This window comes from Takifugu rubripes, chromosome 8 (genome assembly GCF_901000725.2).
Source record: "Takifugu rubripes chromosome 8, fTakRub1.2, whole genome shotgun sequence".
Lineage (NCBI taxonomy): Eukaryota > Metazoa > Chordata > Actinopteri > Tetraodontiformes > Tetraodontidae > Takifugu > Takifugu rubripes.
The window spans coordinates 14461338-14476141 of NC_042292.1; the positions used below are offsets into that span (position 1 = coordinate 14461338).

Sequence of the window (14804 nt, forward strand, 5' to 3'; positions counted from 1 at the left end):
ATTTGAGACAAAAGGGAAATCACGCTGAAATCATGCAAGATCGTAAAGTGAAGGACAGAAGGACACAGTGAGAAAGGACAATTATTGGGGCGCTTTACAAGATTTTTTCCACAATAAGGACAATGACATGGGTGCGTTTGCAGATTTTGTGAGAACAGACTTCAGTATTTTAGATTATTCACTTTTTTAAAATCCATTGCATCTGTAATAACACAACAGGCTGTAGACTTATCAGGAATTTCTTTTGAATAATGTTATTATTGTACATGTACTATGGAAATGAATTAAATGATGTATTTTTAAGATCTCTAAGGACAAACTATTTTCTTCAGCATGTCATTATAATTCTTTCTGAAAAGCTGAACATTAAATCAATGTTCTGGCATCTCTGTTATCATTTACTAGATTTGACCATTTCAGAGAGGCGTCCTGGTACAGACCATAGGAATGGACACAGGCTAAAGCCCATTATGTTTAGAGAGTGTTTAAAATCAGAGAAGGAAGAAGAGTGGTAGGAGACAGGCTGATAAAAAAGACTAAAGGTTAAATTTGGATAATCAGATGAAACATATGAGAAGACTTTACACAGTCATTTCCTGTAAAACAGCTTTGTCTTAACATGAAACTCGGATTTTACAAAAAATGTAAATTTATTTAAGTTGATGAAACCAAACAGGAACCTACTGGATGATCATAGTCACGGCATTCAAACCAGTTAGCTAAATCCAGTTTTCAAGGGCTTAAATGATGTAATCCCAGCAAACCCTCTCCAACTGTTGTTGTCCATTCCGTGCCCAGTACGGAAAGGCTCAATCCCATCTGAGACCAACTGGTGATTGGTGGATTTCTGATTGTTTTTATGTTGGCGATGGAGTTTAAACAGCTATTTAAAGTTGAGAGTCAAAGACCAAAATAAAAATCAAGATACCGGTAAGTTAAAAAAGGAAGGAAGCACTGACACAAGAAGTTGAGAAGAGTCTACCCCAGTATATAGTCAACACTTCCTGATTTCTCCTCAGATGGGAACGTTTGGTGCTCATTCTGCTCAAATTTGCACACATCTCAGTGCTGGATTTTAAAATGGGACAGGCTTTTCCACACCTGCTGGGGCTTTTCTGTAAGTACCAGTAGGACCAGAGTCCTTTCATACTGTCAGCATATTAAACACCTGATGTGTTCCCAGTTTGATTTGGGAATTATCTGAATTTTTTAGTGCTGATGATGTTGCCGCTCTATGGACAACTTCAAGGTAAGGTTGCGTCTTCGCCAGTGTCGTTCCTGTCTCCTTTAGCTTCACCCCATGCTTCTGTTGGCCTCTAGTGCTGACTGTGGAGCCAGACTGGTCCACTTTTTTCACCGGCGAGTCCGTGAAGCTCATGTGTGACATGAGAGAAGGAAAAGACGCAGACTGGTATTATGCAATGGTGAAGGATCGTCAGGAACTTTACCCATTTAGCACACTCAAGACCCGCATGGTACAACTGCTGACAACAAACCAGGGTGGACAATACGCCTGCATTGGTTTTAATATACAGAGAAGAACTACAAAGGAGTCTAATGTAGTTTCTCTCACTGTATCAGGTAAGTCCTGTTGAGCTATAATTGCAGGTTTTACTTTCAAGCAGCTAGATTTTACATCTAGTTTGAGATCTGCACCTGATCAGAATTTAGACCTTTATAAGTGTTTTGGTTTCATCTTAAGGTGGTTTTGGGTGTTATTCATGGCAAAAAAATAAATAAATAAAAACCAAAAACAAGAGAAGGGCTAAGACAGCTGCTAAACAAGAGAACAGCTGGAGCATTCCCCAGAATGACAGGAAGCATTTTAGTATCATATTTTAGCTTCTCTTTAGTGGCTAAAAACTAGCAAAGAAGTTGCATAAAAGTTACTTGTATTAGCGCAGCTATTTCTTAACAGTATTTAAATGAATGGTGAAAGCGCACCAACCTACATGACACAGTTGTGTTGGCAGACAGGAATTTGATCCTCCAACACCCGGCGGCCATATTGTATCGAGGTGAAACGGTGCCCCTGCGCTGTCGGCACCGGCTTCAGACAGACATGACAACAGCCACCTTCTACAAGAACAGGTCACTCATCGTAACGGACCCAAACCAGCGGACGCTGATGATGTCAGAAAATGCTGCTGAAATTGGCATCCAGCTACAGTCCGACAGCTCTTACACGTGCAAACTCGGCACGGGTGATGAATCCCAACCGATAAGGGTGAAAGTGGAGCGTAAGTAATACTACACCCGCTCTGGGTTGAACTGATGGATGCTAACTATTCCGGTTGCTCTGACGTCCACAGCATACAGACCAAAAGCAGAACTAAGGAAAGATGAAGCTGCAGCTGGAGGAAAGGTCACCCTGACGTGTTCTACCATTATACCATCCCATGGTTGGAAGTTCTTCTGGTATAGAGGCAAGAAAAAGGATAGCTTAACCGCACAAGATGTGGCCTTCCTCTCAAATGACAGAATCAGCACATCACAGGGGGGCGTGTACTGGTGCAGGGGAGGAAGAGGAAACCCGGTTTACTACACCGAGTACAGTAACCCAATCGGTATAGGCAATATTGATAAATTGGAATCAAAACACAATTAAGGCAAATGATGTGATTTTTAAACGCTTTCAGTTACAAGCGCAGCTGCGGTGACCCTGCAGCCCAGCTGGCCGGAGATATACTACGGGGAGGCACTCACGCTCTGGTGTAGAATTGAAGGTGGAGAGGATTTCGAATGGATCTATCAATGGGCAGTCCCCAACGCCAACGCCATTGACATTCAGTCTAAAAATGAATACAGAATCAACTACGCTACAGGATCGCACAATGGGTATTACAGTTGTTTGGGCCAAATGAAGAACGAAACGTCGTCGACGGCATGGAGCCCTGCCTTTAATCTAAGAGTGTCCAACTGTAAGTCCTTTAGACACACTCATGTATGAGACATTTGTCCACAAATAACACTGGTCGGTTTTGTCCGAATGTCTGCAGATAAACTGGTACCTAACCTCACAGTGTCTCCATCATGGCTGAGTTCTGGAGACTCTGTTACCCTGAACTGCAGTGTCAAATATCCAGATGTGGGTTGGAGGTTCTACTGGTACAAGGCCATTCCCAATTTACCCATCAAGTTTTACACCATGGAACCGTTACCTGGCAGCAGCAATGGGACCGAACAGCCTTATTTAATTGTTTACGGACAGACACAGACGGCAGGATATGTCTGTAGAGCTGCAAGAGGAAATCCTCAATCGTTCACTTTCAACAGTAAAGTAAAGTTTGTCTGGTCTGGAGGTGAGGATTTATCTTTGGTTTTGGTTTTCCCCTACAAAACAGAACAAATATTAAGCTGTCTTTATAATAATTGTACTTAGTTTGAAAATTCATTTCTGCTAATTAGCCAAGGTGAAGTTTTGCATCTAGTTTAGTAGTTTGGTATCGTCAGTGTTGGTATCTTTCACCTAGACTATGTTCATGCTGACTTAATATATTTTGTTTTTGAGATGTTGAGTCTGCAGCGACCCTCTCCGTGAGCCCTGACCGAGCACAACACTTTATCACGGACACAATGTCGCTGTCGCTGACCTGCGCCGGAGACTCAGCTGAGTGGACAGTCAATAGGTTTTCCTCCTCCGGTTACCTGACCCGTTGCGCCACCTGGGGGTCAATGACTGGACCCACATGCTACATCAATGGGCAGTTATTCATCGACGGGGTGTACTGGTGTGAGACCGCAACAGGACTCTTCAGTAATGCAGTCAACATCACCAGATCCCGTGAGTCTGTTTTACCACTTTCTTACCTACATTACACAACACTATTTCAACTAAATTTATTGGAATGATTTGAGCATATGTCATCACTTTTCAGAGGCAATCTACCCCAAGGGCATCAGCTGCAAGCTTAGCATGCAAGCAAGCTTTCTCTAGATCATAAGATGTTGCTTGATCAGGACATGCTTGGTTTTTCTGGATGGTTTAAAGCTAGTTAAAGTCTAAGGCTTATTTCTAGAAGCAATTAAAGAGGGTGAGGCTTAGTGTTCATACAAATTAGACAATTAAATATCTCGTGTGACTAATCATTAAAGTGTAAATGAATTATGCAGCAAGACACCCAATTACCAGAAATGCAATATAATTCCCTTTTTCCAGATAACAATGCCATCGTGGACTTTCCCGTTCACCCTGTGACTGAGGGACAGCCCGTCACCCTCCGGTGCAAGTGGAAGACAGAACTAAACCTTGCTGTTATTTCTTTCTACAAAAATGACAAACTCATCCAAAATGACACCCAGGGGGAGTTTTTCATCCCTGCTGTTTCAAAGTCCGATGAAGGTTTTTACAAATGTGGGAGGAAAGGCAGGATGCAGCGGTCGGCAGGCTCAACATCGCCAGCAAGCTGGATGTCGATAAAAGGTGAGTGAGTTGTGAGAAGTGTGCCCACCACAGCACAGGTTGGGAATTAATAATAATGTGAATTATCTATGTAGCGGCGGTGTTGTCTCAGCAGCATCCAAGCTCTCCGTTTCCTGTGTGGTTGACTGTTGGACTGGTTTGTGGTATCACTCTGTTTGTGCTCTTTCTCCTTGTTCTGGGCCGCTATGCAAAACGTGAGTTTTCTTTATCCAAGTAGCCCATAAAATTAAAGAAGGAAGCAGCCAAATAACAAATAATTTGCTGTATTTTGCAGAGTTGTGGCCCATCAGGTCCCCAAACACCAACGGACATTCTGGTCCAGACCACAAAACAAACCTTAACGACACAGATCCAGCTCCTCCAAATGGTCAGAGCACATTTACGTGCCTTTTTGATCGGCGCATTAAAATTTTTTAATGTAATTTTCTGCACTAGGATCGGCCAAAAACAGGGCTTCTGTTACAGCTGATCCTGCTGAGGTCGAATATGCTTTGATTTTTCTCAAAAAATCTGCTGAAGGAGGTGAGTAAGTTCTCAGAAAGTTCAGAAAGTAGCGCCGTCGCACTTTAAAGACGTGTGTGATTCTTCCGATAGGGAGGAATCCAAATTCCGAAGAGAGTGTGGTTTATTCAAACGTGGCAATCCAGTCCACCGCAGGTGACACCTCACACACACACACACACACACACACACACACACGATTGTAAAATAATAATTCTTAAACAATATAATAAAAAAATTTGATCTCCTTGTAGGGAAATCACAGTCTGCACAGGATGAGGCTGTTTATTCCGAAGTGAAGGAAAAGCAGAAAATGTGATTGTTAGGGTTAATTATTGCTTTTAAAAAAATGCAGTTTGTTGACAGATGTGATTGTTATAGTAATGGTTTTGTCTCCCTCTGGCGGTGAACCTTTTTATAACACTTTAATTAACCCCACGCTATTTAATTTAATTAACCCCATGATACGTGGTTATATTTTTTTATTTTTTTAATCTTTTTTGCTGTTTCTAAGAGGAAACTGCCTGAACATGGACATTATGGACATATATTATGTCTTACCCATTAAATAAAATCAGTGTTGCAAATACATGTAAAATTACTTCGCACAGACGTGTATATTTTGAAAGATGTTCATCAGGTTTTGCAAGTGTGATTTATTTTCATGTTTATAAGTTGCTGTGTTGGAAATATGACTAAAAAAAGGAAGTAGCACAGAGACATTAAATAGGAAAAACTGCAATATTTTCCAATCATTACTTGCCACTTGACTTATTTCATGTATGGACGTGCTGCGTGTGACTCCGTCAACTCTTGAATGCAATGCACACGTACGCCTGTCTGTAACCACAAAAATACATAGTCACTGCCCTATGGTTTGGCTTCAATAAAAACAATCATGTGTTCAACGTGCAGCTAAAAGTGTGCAATTGTTGATTGTGCTGTGCAGACATCAGTGTAGTGCTTTTCAAATTGGGGGCCTTATGACAAAAGGGGGAGAGCAAGGCGACTGTGGTCATTGCTTATTGTTAAATTACGTCCAACAGATGACGCTATTCTACCAACAACCACCAGAATAAACGCCACCATCTTTCACAACAACAATTTTGATCTCCATAGAAAGAACAATAGAGGCTGTTTCATGACTTTCCTTAGAACCATTAAAAACAATTAATCTGCAATCTTAACAGTTGTTTTTGTTTTGCTTCTTGGTTTGTTTGCTTTGAGTGCGGCCCACAAACACACACCACTTACTCTTCAAGAGCTTCAGTCACATTTCCCGCCTCTGACCCCTCCAGCAACCTGTTATCATGTCCGTCCTGGAGGAGATTGTTGGCCACCTGAAACCTTCCAGGTCCCCGAGTGATGCGGTCCCTCTTCGACTCTTTAAAGAGGTCTTTCCATCAGTCTTCGCTGGTCTAAATAGGGCTCTGTACTCTCCAACTTTCCCCAAAATGCTTAAACATGCAGTGGTCAAGCCTCTGATTAAGAAACCAGCCCTGGACCCCACAACTCTATCAAACTTCAGGCCCACGACCGCCATTTCTTTCAAAAATCCTTGAGAAGATCATTTACGGTCATTTTCTGGAAAAGCACAATCTGGTTTTAGAGAGTTTTTAGCTTTTCTACCAACTCTGGTCAGTGTCATTCTTCTGCTTTTATATTTAATGGCTGTGTTTGACGCAGCGGACCGACCGACCGACCGACCGACCGACCGACCATCCATCCATCCATCTATCCATCCATCCATCCATCCTCTACCGCTTATCTGGGGTCGGGTCGCGGGGGCAGCAGCCTAAGGAGAGAAGCCCAGACTTCCCTCTCCCCAGCTACTTCTTCCAGCTCATCCGGGGGGATCCCCAGGCGTTCCCAGGCCAGTCGAGAGACATAGTCTCTCCAACGTGTCCTGGGTCTTCCCGGGGGTCTCCTACCGGAGGGACATGCCCTGAACACCTCACCAGGGAGGCGTCCAGGGGGCATCCTAACTAGATGCCCAAGCCACCTCATCTGGCTCCACTCAACGCGGAGGAGCAGCGACTCTACTCCGAGCTCCTCCCGGATGGCAGAGCTTCTCACCCTATCTCTAAGGGAGAGCCCAGCCACCCTACGGAGGAAGCTCATTTCGGCCGCTTGTACCCGTGATCTTGTTCTTTCGGTCATTACCCAAAGCTCATGACCATAGGTGAGGGTAGGAACAAAGATCGACCAGTAAATCGAGAGCTTTGCCTTTCGGCTCAGCTCTCTCTTCACCACTACGGACCAGTGCAGAGTCCGCATTACTGCGGATGCCGCACCGATCCGCCTGTCGATCTCCCGCTCCATTCTTCCCTCACTCGTGAACAAGACCCCGAGGTACTTGAACTCCTCCACTTGGGGCAGGATCTCCTCCTTGACCCGGAGAAGGCACTCCACCTTTTTCCGGTTGATAACCATGGCCTCGGATTTGGAGGTGCTGATTTTCATCCCAGCCGCTTCACATGCGGCGGCGAACCGATCCAGTGATAGTTGGAGGTCACGGGCCGATGACGCCAACAGGACCACATCATCTGCAAAAAGCAGAGACCCGATCCTGAGGTCACCAAACCGGACCCCCTCAACACCATGACTGCACCTAGAAATTCTGTCCATAAAAATTATGAACAGAATCGGTGACAAAGGGCAGCCCTGGCGGAGGCCAACCCTCACCGGAAACGAGTTCGACTTACTGCCAGCAATTCGGACCAAACACTGGCACCGATCGTACAGGGAGCGGACGGCCCATATCAGGGGGCCCGGCACCCCATACTTTCGGAGAACCCCCCACAGGACCCCCCGAGGGACACGGTCGAATGCCTTCTAGAAGTCCACAAAACACATGTGGACTGGTTGGGCAAACTCCCATGCACCCTCGAGGACCCTGCTGAGGGTGTAGAGCTGGTCCACTGTTCCACGCCAAGGATGAAAACCACATTGCTCCTCCTGAATCCAAAGTTCGACTATCCACAGTGTTAACAGTGCACTGCTTCCCCCCCCTCAGACGCCGGATGGTGGTCCAGAACCTTTTCGAGGCCGTCCGAAAGTCGTTCTCCATGGCCTCACTGAACTCTTCCCATGCCCGGATCTTTGCCTCGGCAACTGCCGTAGCTGCACTCCACTTGGCACGCCGGTACCCATCTGCTGCCACAGGAGTCCCACAGGCCAGTAAGGCCCGATACGACTCCTTCTTCAGTTTGACGGCATCCCTCACCGCTGGTGTCCACCAGCGGGTTCGGGCATTGCCGCCACGACAGGCACCAACCACCTTGCGGCCACAGCATCGGTCAGTCGCCTCAACAATGGAGGCACGGAACATGGTCCACTCGGACTCAATGTCCCCCGCCTCCCCCGGGACATGGTCAAAGCTCTCCCGGAGGCGTGAGTTGAAGCTCCTTCTGACAGGGGACTCCGCCAGACGTTCCCAGCAGATCCTCACAACACGTTTGGGCCTGCCAGGTCTGTCCGGCATCCTTCCCCACCATCGGAGCCAACTCACCACCAGGTGGTGATCAGTTGACAGCTCCGCCCCTCTCTTCACACGAGTGTCCAGAACACATGTGGACGCCTTTATGTCTGAACAAGGTGTTTGTCAGTGAGGTGTCGGCGTCCAAAGTGTTGAAGTGCGTCAGCCAGACTGGAGAAGCAGCGGCGGACTCAAGTGGTGTGTAGAGAAGTTTGATGTGTGTCTGCTGTAGTTGAGAAACCCATGAACCAACCAGAGAACTGGTCTATTCATGTTGGAAAGAGCAATTCCTTTATGCACCAGTCTCTCACCGGCACTTGCAGCAACATTATATTTTTATGTTTGCAGGTCCTGTAGGTATCGTCTCATTCATGCGAATAATCCTAGTTTGTGTCCTAACTGTTGCTGCTGGAATAGCAGTGTGTGTCCTTCACAGAAGGCCTCAACAAGGTGAGAACCTTTGCTGCAAGTAGCAGCATGTTTCAAACTAGCTTTCATGGTATACAAATATAACAAGCAGCTTCATTTCTCAAGGGGAAAGTGGAGAACTGAGACAGGAGGAGCCAGAACGCTGTGAGAGTGGCTTCTGACTCACAGAGTGAGGAGCCCCCTCCCCTCCCCTCCCCTCCCCTCACCTCACCTCACCTCAGTCCAGGTCAGTTTTCAGGATTCAACAAGGAGAAAAAAAAACAAAAAACCTTGATCATCCCCCAAAATTTCAGAGAAAACGAAGAAAACTTGAGAAAACTTCCTGGAAACATCACACCAACAGTCAGACACGGAGGTGGTGCTTGATACAATTCCGACTGTCAGAATTACTGATCTTTATTTTTATGTATATCAATAACTCTAATTCAATGTTATTTCTTTGCTCTCTCTATACTGTTTATTAAATATTCCATCGTATACATTATTAAAAAAATGTTTCCTGTCCTGCATGATATTTGAAATGACCTGTTTGTACACAGAAAATTAAAAAAGTTTTGGATTCAGTTTTATGGTTATCGTGTTTAAGTTGCCGAGTTAAAACTATAACTTCCAAATTAATACACTATAAAAAAGTAAAATAAAGACATCGACTGTCAACTACTGGTAATATGTGCATATCTGTTATCTGGAAGCACATCTGCAGGTGTTATGGTCTCAGTTTTTGATATATGGTCATTTATTCTCATTCTCTCTTAGATAAACATTTCTCCTTATTTGGGACGTGAGTGGCTGACCTTACCTGTGCCAGGTGGCAAACCAGTCAGACTGCCAATATTTTTCACAGTAAATGACAAAAGAAATGGCGATCCAGATCTAGAGTTGAGTGTTGTACCGTACCTTGTGTAGACCTTTGTGTCACCACAGAAGCAGCATCAGCATCACAGTCCTGTGCTTTGGTTCTTTGCGATAAATAAAGCTAAAAAAAAAAGAAAACAGGAAGTGCATCAAAAATAAAGTCACAAACATGGCTTCAAGGAACAGTTTCAAAATGCAAATATGCCGAGTGTATGTTACTGACTGTTTCATGACTGCTGTTGCTATGTGGTCACAGGTTTGTACATTACAACTAGCTAGCAAAGCCAGATTTAGAAAGACATTTTCACGATGATCTGAAAAATTCAGTCATTTTTTCCTACCTGTGATCTCATTTTCTACCACTAAGAGAAGCCACTTCTGCTCAACTCTGGTCCAGGTCAGACACTCTGCAGGTGTGCTCTGAGTCCACTTTAGTGGATGTCAGGGCCCCCCCCCAACACGATACCGGCACATATTCTCTCAGATTTGGATAAGAATAAACAGCTTCCACGTTTCAGTGACTACTTTAAATTACACTGCGGGTAGTTCATATGACGAAGCGCCAAATATTACAGGTAAACTCCAATAAATAAACTCCCCACGTGTGAGTGGCTGGACACCTGGACGCTGCACATGCGCAGTAAACCGCGTAGAAACCGCGCAAGTATCAAGCCAGTATCGACATTAATCTACAGATGCCACCAGTCCCGTAAAATACGGAATCGTTCTTTAATTGGCAACTAATGCGTCCTGAATTGAAGCAATCGCAATTGAACTCGGTTCCGTGTTTCTATAAATATCCGTATCTGTCACCCCACCCACACACACACCCACACACACACACACACACACACACACACACACACACACACACACACACACACACACACACACACACACACAGACCTAATCTAATAATAACAACCTTTCGTATTTTTCTTAGAAATGGGAGATTTTGTCGCTGCTGACTCCACCAGTGTGTGTGTGTGTGTGTGTGTGTGTGTGCATGTATGTCACATGTATTCTGTTCTTCTGCTTATTTGTCTTGTCTTGACCAGATAATCAGCGTTGGAACGCGTGTGAAGAGGACTGAGATCGAGAGATGTTGGTTGTTTCACGTGGGCGACAGGTTTTTTGAGCAAGTTGTGGTTATCACACAACCTGTGTTCCTGTCTGGTTGACTGATTAATAAAGGCTGAAAACTAGTGACTCTGCACTCTATTTTGGGTGTTAATGGTGATATATACAACTAAGATGTCAGTAGATAATTTTGACTGTCATTTTTAAAAGTCTCAGGCTATAAAGCTTGAGCACCCCTGACCTGCAACGCCCTTCTGGTTGTTCCTGTTTTTAGCCTGGTTGCTTAATTTGGTTGCTAGGGAGTTGGACCCTGTGCTGCTAGGATTCATCTTGTACATTTAGCAATATGATCGGCTCTATAGACCGCCATGTTGTTTGAGCGTTGGTCAGCTTCTCTGACTCAAACTGGATTTCTGTAAAAAAAGTTGTGAAAGTGTTGCTGAAGAATTAATAATAATGTGAATTATCTATGTAGCGGCGGTGTTGTCTCAGCGGCGTTCAAGCTCTCTGTTTCCTGTGTGGTTGACTGTTGGACTGGTTTGTGGTATCACTCTGTTTGTGCTCTTTCTCCTTGTTCTGGGCCGCTATGCAAAACGTGAGTTTTCTTTATCCAAGTAGCCCATAAAATTAAAGAAGGAAGCACCCAAATAACAAATAATTTGCTGTATTTTGCAGAGTTGTGGCCCATCAGGTCCCCAAACACCAACGGACATTCTGGTCCAGACCACAAGACAAACCTCAACAACACAGATCCAGCTCCTCCAAATGGTCAGAGCACATTTACGTGCCTTTTTGATCGGTCTTTGGCGCATTAAAAACATTTTTTAATGTAATTTTCCGCACTAGGATCGGCCAAAAACAGGGCTTCTGTTACAGCTGATCCTGCTGAGGTCGAATATGGTTTGATTTTTCTCAAAAAATCTGCTGAGGGAGGTGAGTAAGTTCTCAAAAAGTTCAGAAAGTAGCGCCGTTGCACTTTAAAGACGTGTGTGATTCTTCCGATAGGGAGGAATCCAAATTCCGAAGAGAGTGTGGTTTATTCAAACGTGGCAATCCAGTCCACCGCAGGTGACACCTCACACACACACGCACACGATTGTAAAATAATAATTCTTAAACAATATAATAAAAAAAATTGATCTCCTTGTAGGGAAATCGCAGTCTGCACAGGATGAGACTGTTTATTCCGAAGTGAAGAAAAAGCAGAAAATGTGAAAAAATCAGTGTTGCAAATACATGTAAAATTACTTCGCACAGACGTGTATATTTTGAAAGATGTTCATCAGGTTTTGCAAGTGTGATTTATTTTCATGTTTATAAGTTGCTGTGTTGGAAATATGACTAAAAAAAGGAAGTAGCACAAAGACATTAAATAGGAAATACTGCAATATTTTCCAATCATTACTTCCAGTTTTCAAGGGCTTAAATGATGTAATCCCAGCAAACCCTCTCCAACTGTTGTTGTCCATTCCGTGCCCAGTACGGAAAGGCTCAATCCCATCTGAGACCAACTGGTGATTGGTGGATTTCTGATTTTTATGTTGGCGATGGAGTTTAAACAGCTATTTAAAGTTGAGACTCAAAGACCAAAATAAAAGTCAAGATCAGTTAAAAGAGGAAGGAAGCGCTGACACAAGAAGTCGAGAACAGTCTACCCCAGTATATAGTCAACACTTCCTGAGAACGTTTGGTGCTCATTCTGCTCAAATTTGCACACATCTCAGTGCTGGATTTTAAAATGGGACAGGCTTTTCCACACCTGCTGGGGCTTTTCTGTAAGTACCAGTAGGACCAGAGACCTTTCATACTGTCAGCATGTTAAACACCTGATGTGTTCCCAGTTTGATTTGGGAAATATCTGAATTTTTTAGTGCTGATGATGTTGCCGCTCCATGGACAACTTCAAGGTAAGGTTGCGTCTTCGCCAGTGTCGTTCCTGTCTCCTTTAGCTTCACCCCATGCTTCTGTTGGCCTCTAGTGCTGACTGTGGAGCCAGACTGGTCCACTTTTTTCACCGGCGAGTCCGTGAAGCTCATGTGTGACATGAGAGAAGGAAAAGACGCAGACTGGCATTATGCAATAAGGAAGGATGGTCAGGAACTTTACCTATTTAGCAGACTCAAGACCCACATGGTAAAACTGCTGACAACAAACCAGGGGGGACAATACGCCTGCATTGGTTTTAATATACAGAGAAGAACTACAAAGGAGTCTAATGTAGTTTCTCTCACTGTATCAGGTAAGTCCTGTTGAGCTATAATTGCAGGTTTTACTTTCAAGCAGCTAGATTTTACATCTAGTTTGAGATCTGCACCTGATCAGAATTTAGACCTTTATAAGTGTTTTGGTTTCATCTTAAGGTGGTTTTGGGTGTTATTCGTGGCAAAAAAATAAATAAATAAAAACCGAAAACAAGAGAAGTGCTAAGACAGCTGCTAAACAAGAGAAGAGCTGGAGCATTCACCAGAATGACAGGAAGCATTTTAGTATCATATTTTAGCCTCTCTTTAGTGGCTAAAAACTAGCAAAGAAGTTGCATAAAAGTTACTTGTATTAGCGCAGCTATTTCTTAACAGCATTTAAATGAATGGTGAAAGCGCAACAACCTACATGACACAGTTGTGTTGGCAGACAGGAATTTGATCCTCCAACACCCGGCGGCCATATTGTATCGAGGTGAAACGGTGCCCCTGCGCTGTCGGCACCAGCTTCAGACAGACATGACAACAGCCACCTTCTACAAGAACAGGTCACTCATCGTAACGGACCCAAACCAGCGGACGCTGATGATGTCAGAAAATGCTGCTGAAATTGGCATCCAGCTACAGTCCGACAGCTCTTACACGTGCAAACTCGGCACGGGTGATGAATCCCAACCGATAAGGGTGAAAGTGGAGCGTAAGTAATACTACAGCCGCTCTGGGTTGAACTGATGGATGCTAACTATTCCGGTTGCTCTGACGTCCACAGCATACAGACCAAAAGCAGAACTAAGGAAAGATGAAGCTGCAGCTGGAGGAAAGGTCACCCTGACGTGTTCTACCATTATACCATCCCATGGTTGGAAGTTCTTCTGGTATAGAGGCAAGAAAAAGGATAGCTTAACCGCACAAGATGTGGCCTTCCTCTCAAATGACAGAATCAGCACATCACAGGGGGGCGTGTACTGGTGCAGGGGAGGAAGAGGAAACCCGGTTTACTACACCGAGTACAGTAACCCAATCGGTATAGGCAATATTGATAAATTGGAATCAAAACACAATTAAGGCAAATGATGTGATTTTTAAACGCTTTCAGTTACAAGCGCAGCTGTGGTGACCCTGCAGCCCAGCTGGCCGGAGATATACTACGGGGAGGCACTCACGCTCTGGTGTCAAATTGAAGGTGGAGAGGATTTCGAATGGATCTATCAATGGGCAGTCCCCAACACCAACGCCATTGACATTCAGTCTAAAAATGAATACAGAATCAACTACGCTACAGGATCGCACAATGGGTATTACAGGTGTTTGGGCCAAATGAAGAACGAAACGTCGTCGACGGCACGGAGCCCTGCCTTTAATCTAAGAGTGTCCAACAGTAAGTCCTTTAGACACACTCATGTATGAGACATTTGTCCACAAATAACACTGGTCGGTTTTGTCCGAATGTCTGCAGATAAACTGGTACCTAACCTCACAGTGTCTCCATCATGGCTGAGTTCTGGAGACTCTGTTACCCTGAACTGCAGTGTCAAATATCCAGATGTGGGTTGGAGGTTCTACTGGTACAAGGCCATTCCCAATTTACCCACCATGCTTTACACCATGGAACCGTTACCTGGCAGCAGCAATGGGACCGAACAGCCTTATTTTATTGTTTACGGACAGACACAGACGGCAGGATATGTCTGTAGAGCTGCAAGAGGAAATCCTCAATCGTTCACTTACAACAGTAAAGTAAAGTTTGTCTGGTCTGGAGGTGAGGATTTATCTTTGGTTTTGGTTTTCCCCTACAAAACAGAACAAATATTAAGCTGTCTTTATAATAATTGTACTT

At 44.3% G+C, this 14804-nt stretch overlaps 2 protein-coding genes and 1 long non-coding RNA gene across 8 annotated transcripts in view; all 3 read left to right on the forward strand.

Moving 5' to 3' along the window:
• Positions 1-435: 435 nt before the first annotated feature.
• Positions 436-12139, forward strand: LOC101064596 (Fc receptor-like protein 5). 6 transcript variants are annotated; one of them, XM_029840742.1, is made up of 14 exons: positions 436-1117; positions 1214-1249; positions 1321-1581; positions 1974-2240; positions 2313-2567; positions 2640-2921; positions 3000-3302; positions 3512-3784; positions 4160-4423; positions 11242-11361; positions 11442-11534; positions 11613-11699; positions 11772-11834; positions 11917-12139. In XM_029840742.1, the coding sequence occupies exons 1-14, from the start codon at positions 1081-1083 to the stop codon at positions 11979-11981; spliced, it is 2406 nt and encodes an 801-aa protein (XP_029696602.1). In that variant the 5' UTR covers positions 436-1080; the 3' UTR covers positions 11982-12139. The 6 variants fall into 6 exon arrangements, 4 of the variants coding, with proteins under 4 accessions (XP_029696602.1, XP_029696601.1, XP_029696603.1 ...); XM_029840741.1 differs by lacking the exons at positions 11242-11361; positions 11442-11534; positions 11613-11699; positions 11772-11834; positions 11917-12139 and adding exons at positions 4498-4617; positions 4698-4790; positions 4859-4945; positions 5018-5080; positions 5179-6111; XM_029840743.1 differs by lacking the exons at positions 11242-11361; positions 11442-11534; positions 11613-11699; positions 11772-11834; positions 11917-12139 and adding exons at positions 4498-4617; positions 4698-4790; positions 4859-4945; positions 5018-5080; positions 5179-6111 and having other exon boundaries at positions 1974-2204.
• LOC115250769 (uncharacterized) lies at positions 8511-9394 on the forward strand. Its single transcript, XR_003889351.1, has 3 exons — positions 8511-8600; positions 8751-8852; positions 8937-9394. It is a non-coding gene; the product is annotated as an uncharacterized lncRNA (long non-coding RNA).
• Positions 12140-12241: 102 nt separating the features above from the next.
• LOC105419615 (uncharacterized) overlaps positions 12242-14804 on the forward strand; it is a 29792-nt gene continuing 27229 nt past the window's right edge. The window contains exons 1-7 of the mRNA XM_029841089.1: positions 12242-12541; positions 12638-12673; positions 12745-13005; positions 13398-13664; positions 13737-13991; positions 14064-14345; positions 14424-14726. Of these exons, the coding sequence (XP_029696949.1) occupies positions 12505-12541; positions 12638-12673; positions 12745-13005; positions 13398-13664; positions 13737-13991; positions 14064-14345; positions 14424-14726 (1441 nt within the window). The 5' untranslated portion in view covers positions 12242-12504. The remainder of the gene's footprint in view (positions 12542-12637; positions 12674-12744; positions 13006-13397; positions 13665-13736; positions 13992-14063; positions 14346-14423; positions 14727-14804) is intronic.

Bases quoted from the DNA above. Each gene is read 5' to 3' on its own strand.
- LOC101064596 (XM_029840742.1), top strand. From the start codon at position 1,081: ATGGGACAGGCTTTTCCACACCTGCTGGGGCTTTTCT. The intron at 1,118-1,213 runs GTAAGTACCAGT...TGAATTTTTTAG, and splicing joins ACACCTGCTGGGGCTTTTCT to TGCTGATGATGTTGCCGCTC. The intron at 3,785-4,159 runs GTGAGTCTGTTT...CCCTTTTTCCAG, and splicing joins AGTCAACATCACCAGATCCC to ATAACAATGCCATCGTGGAC.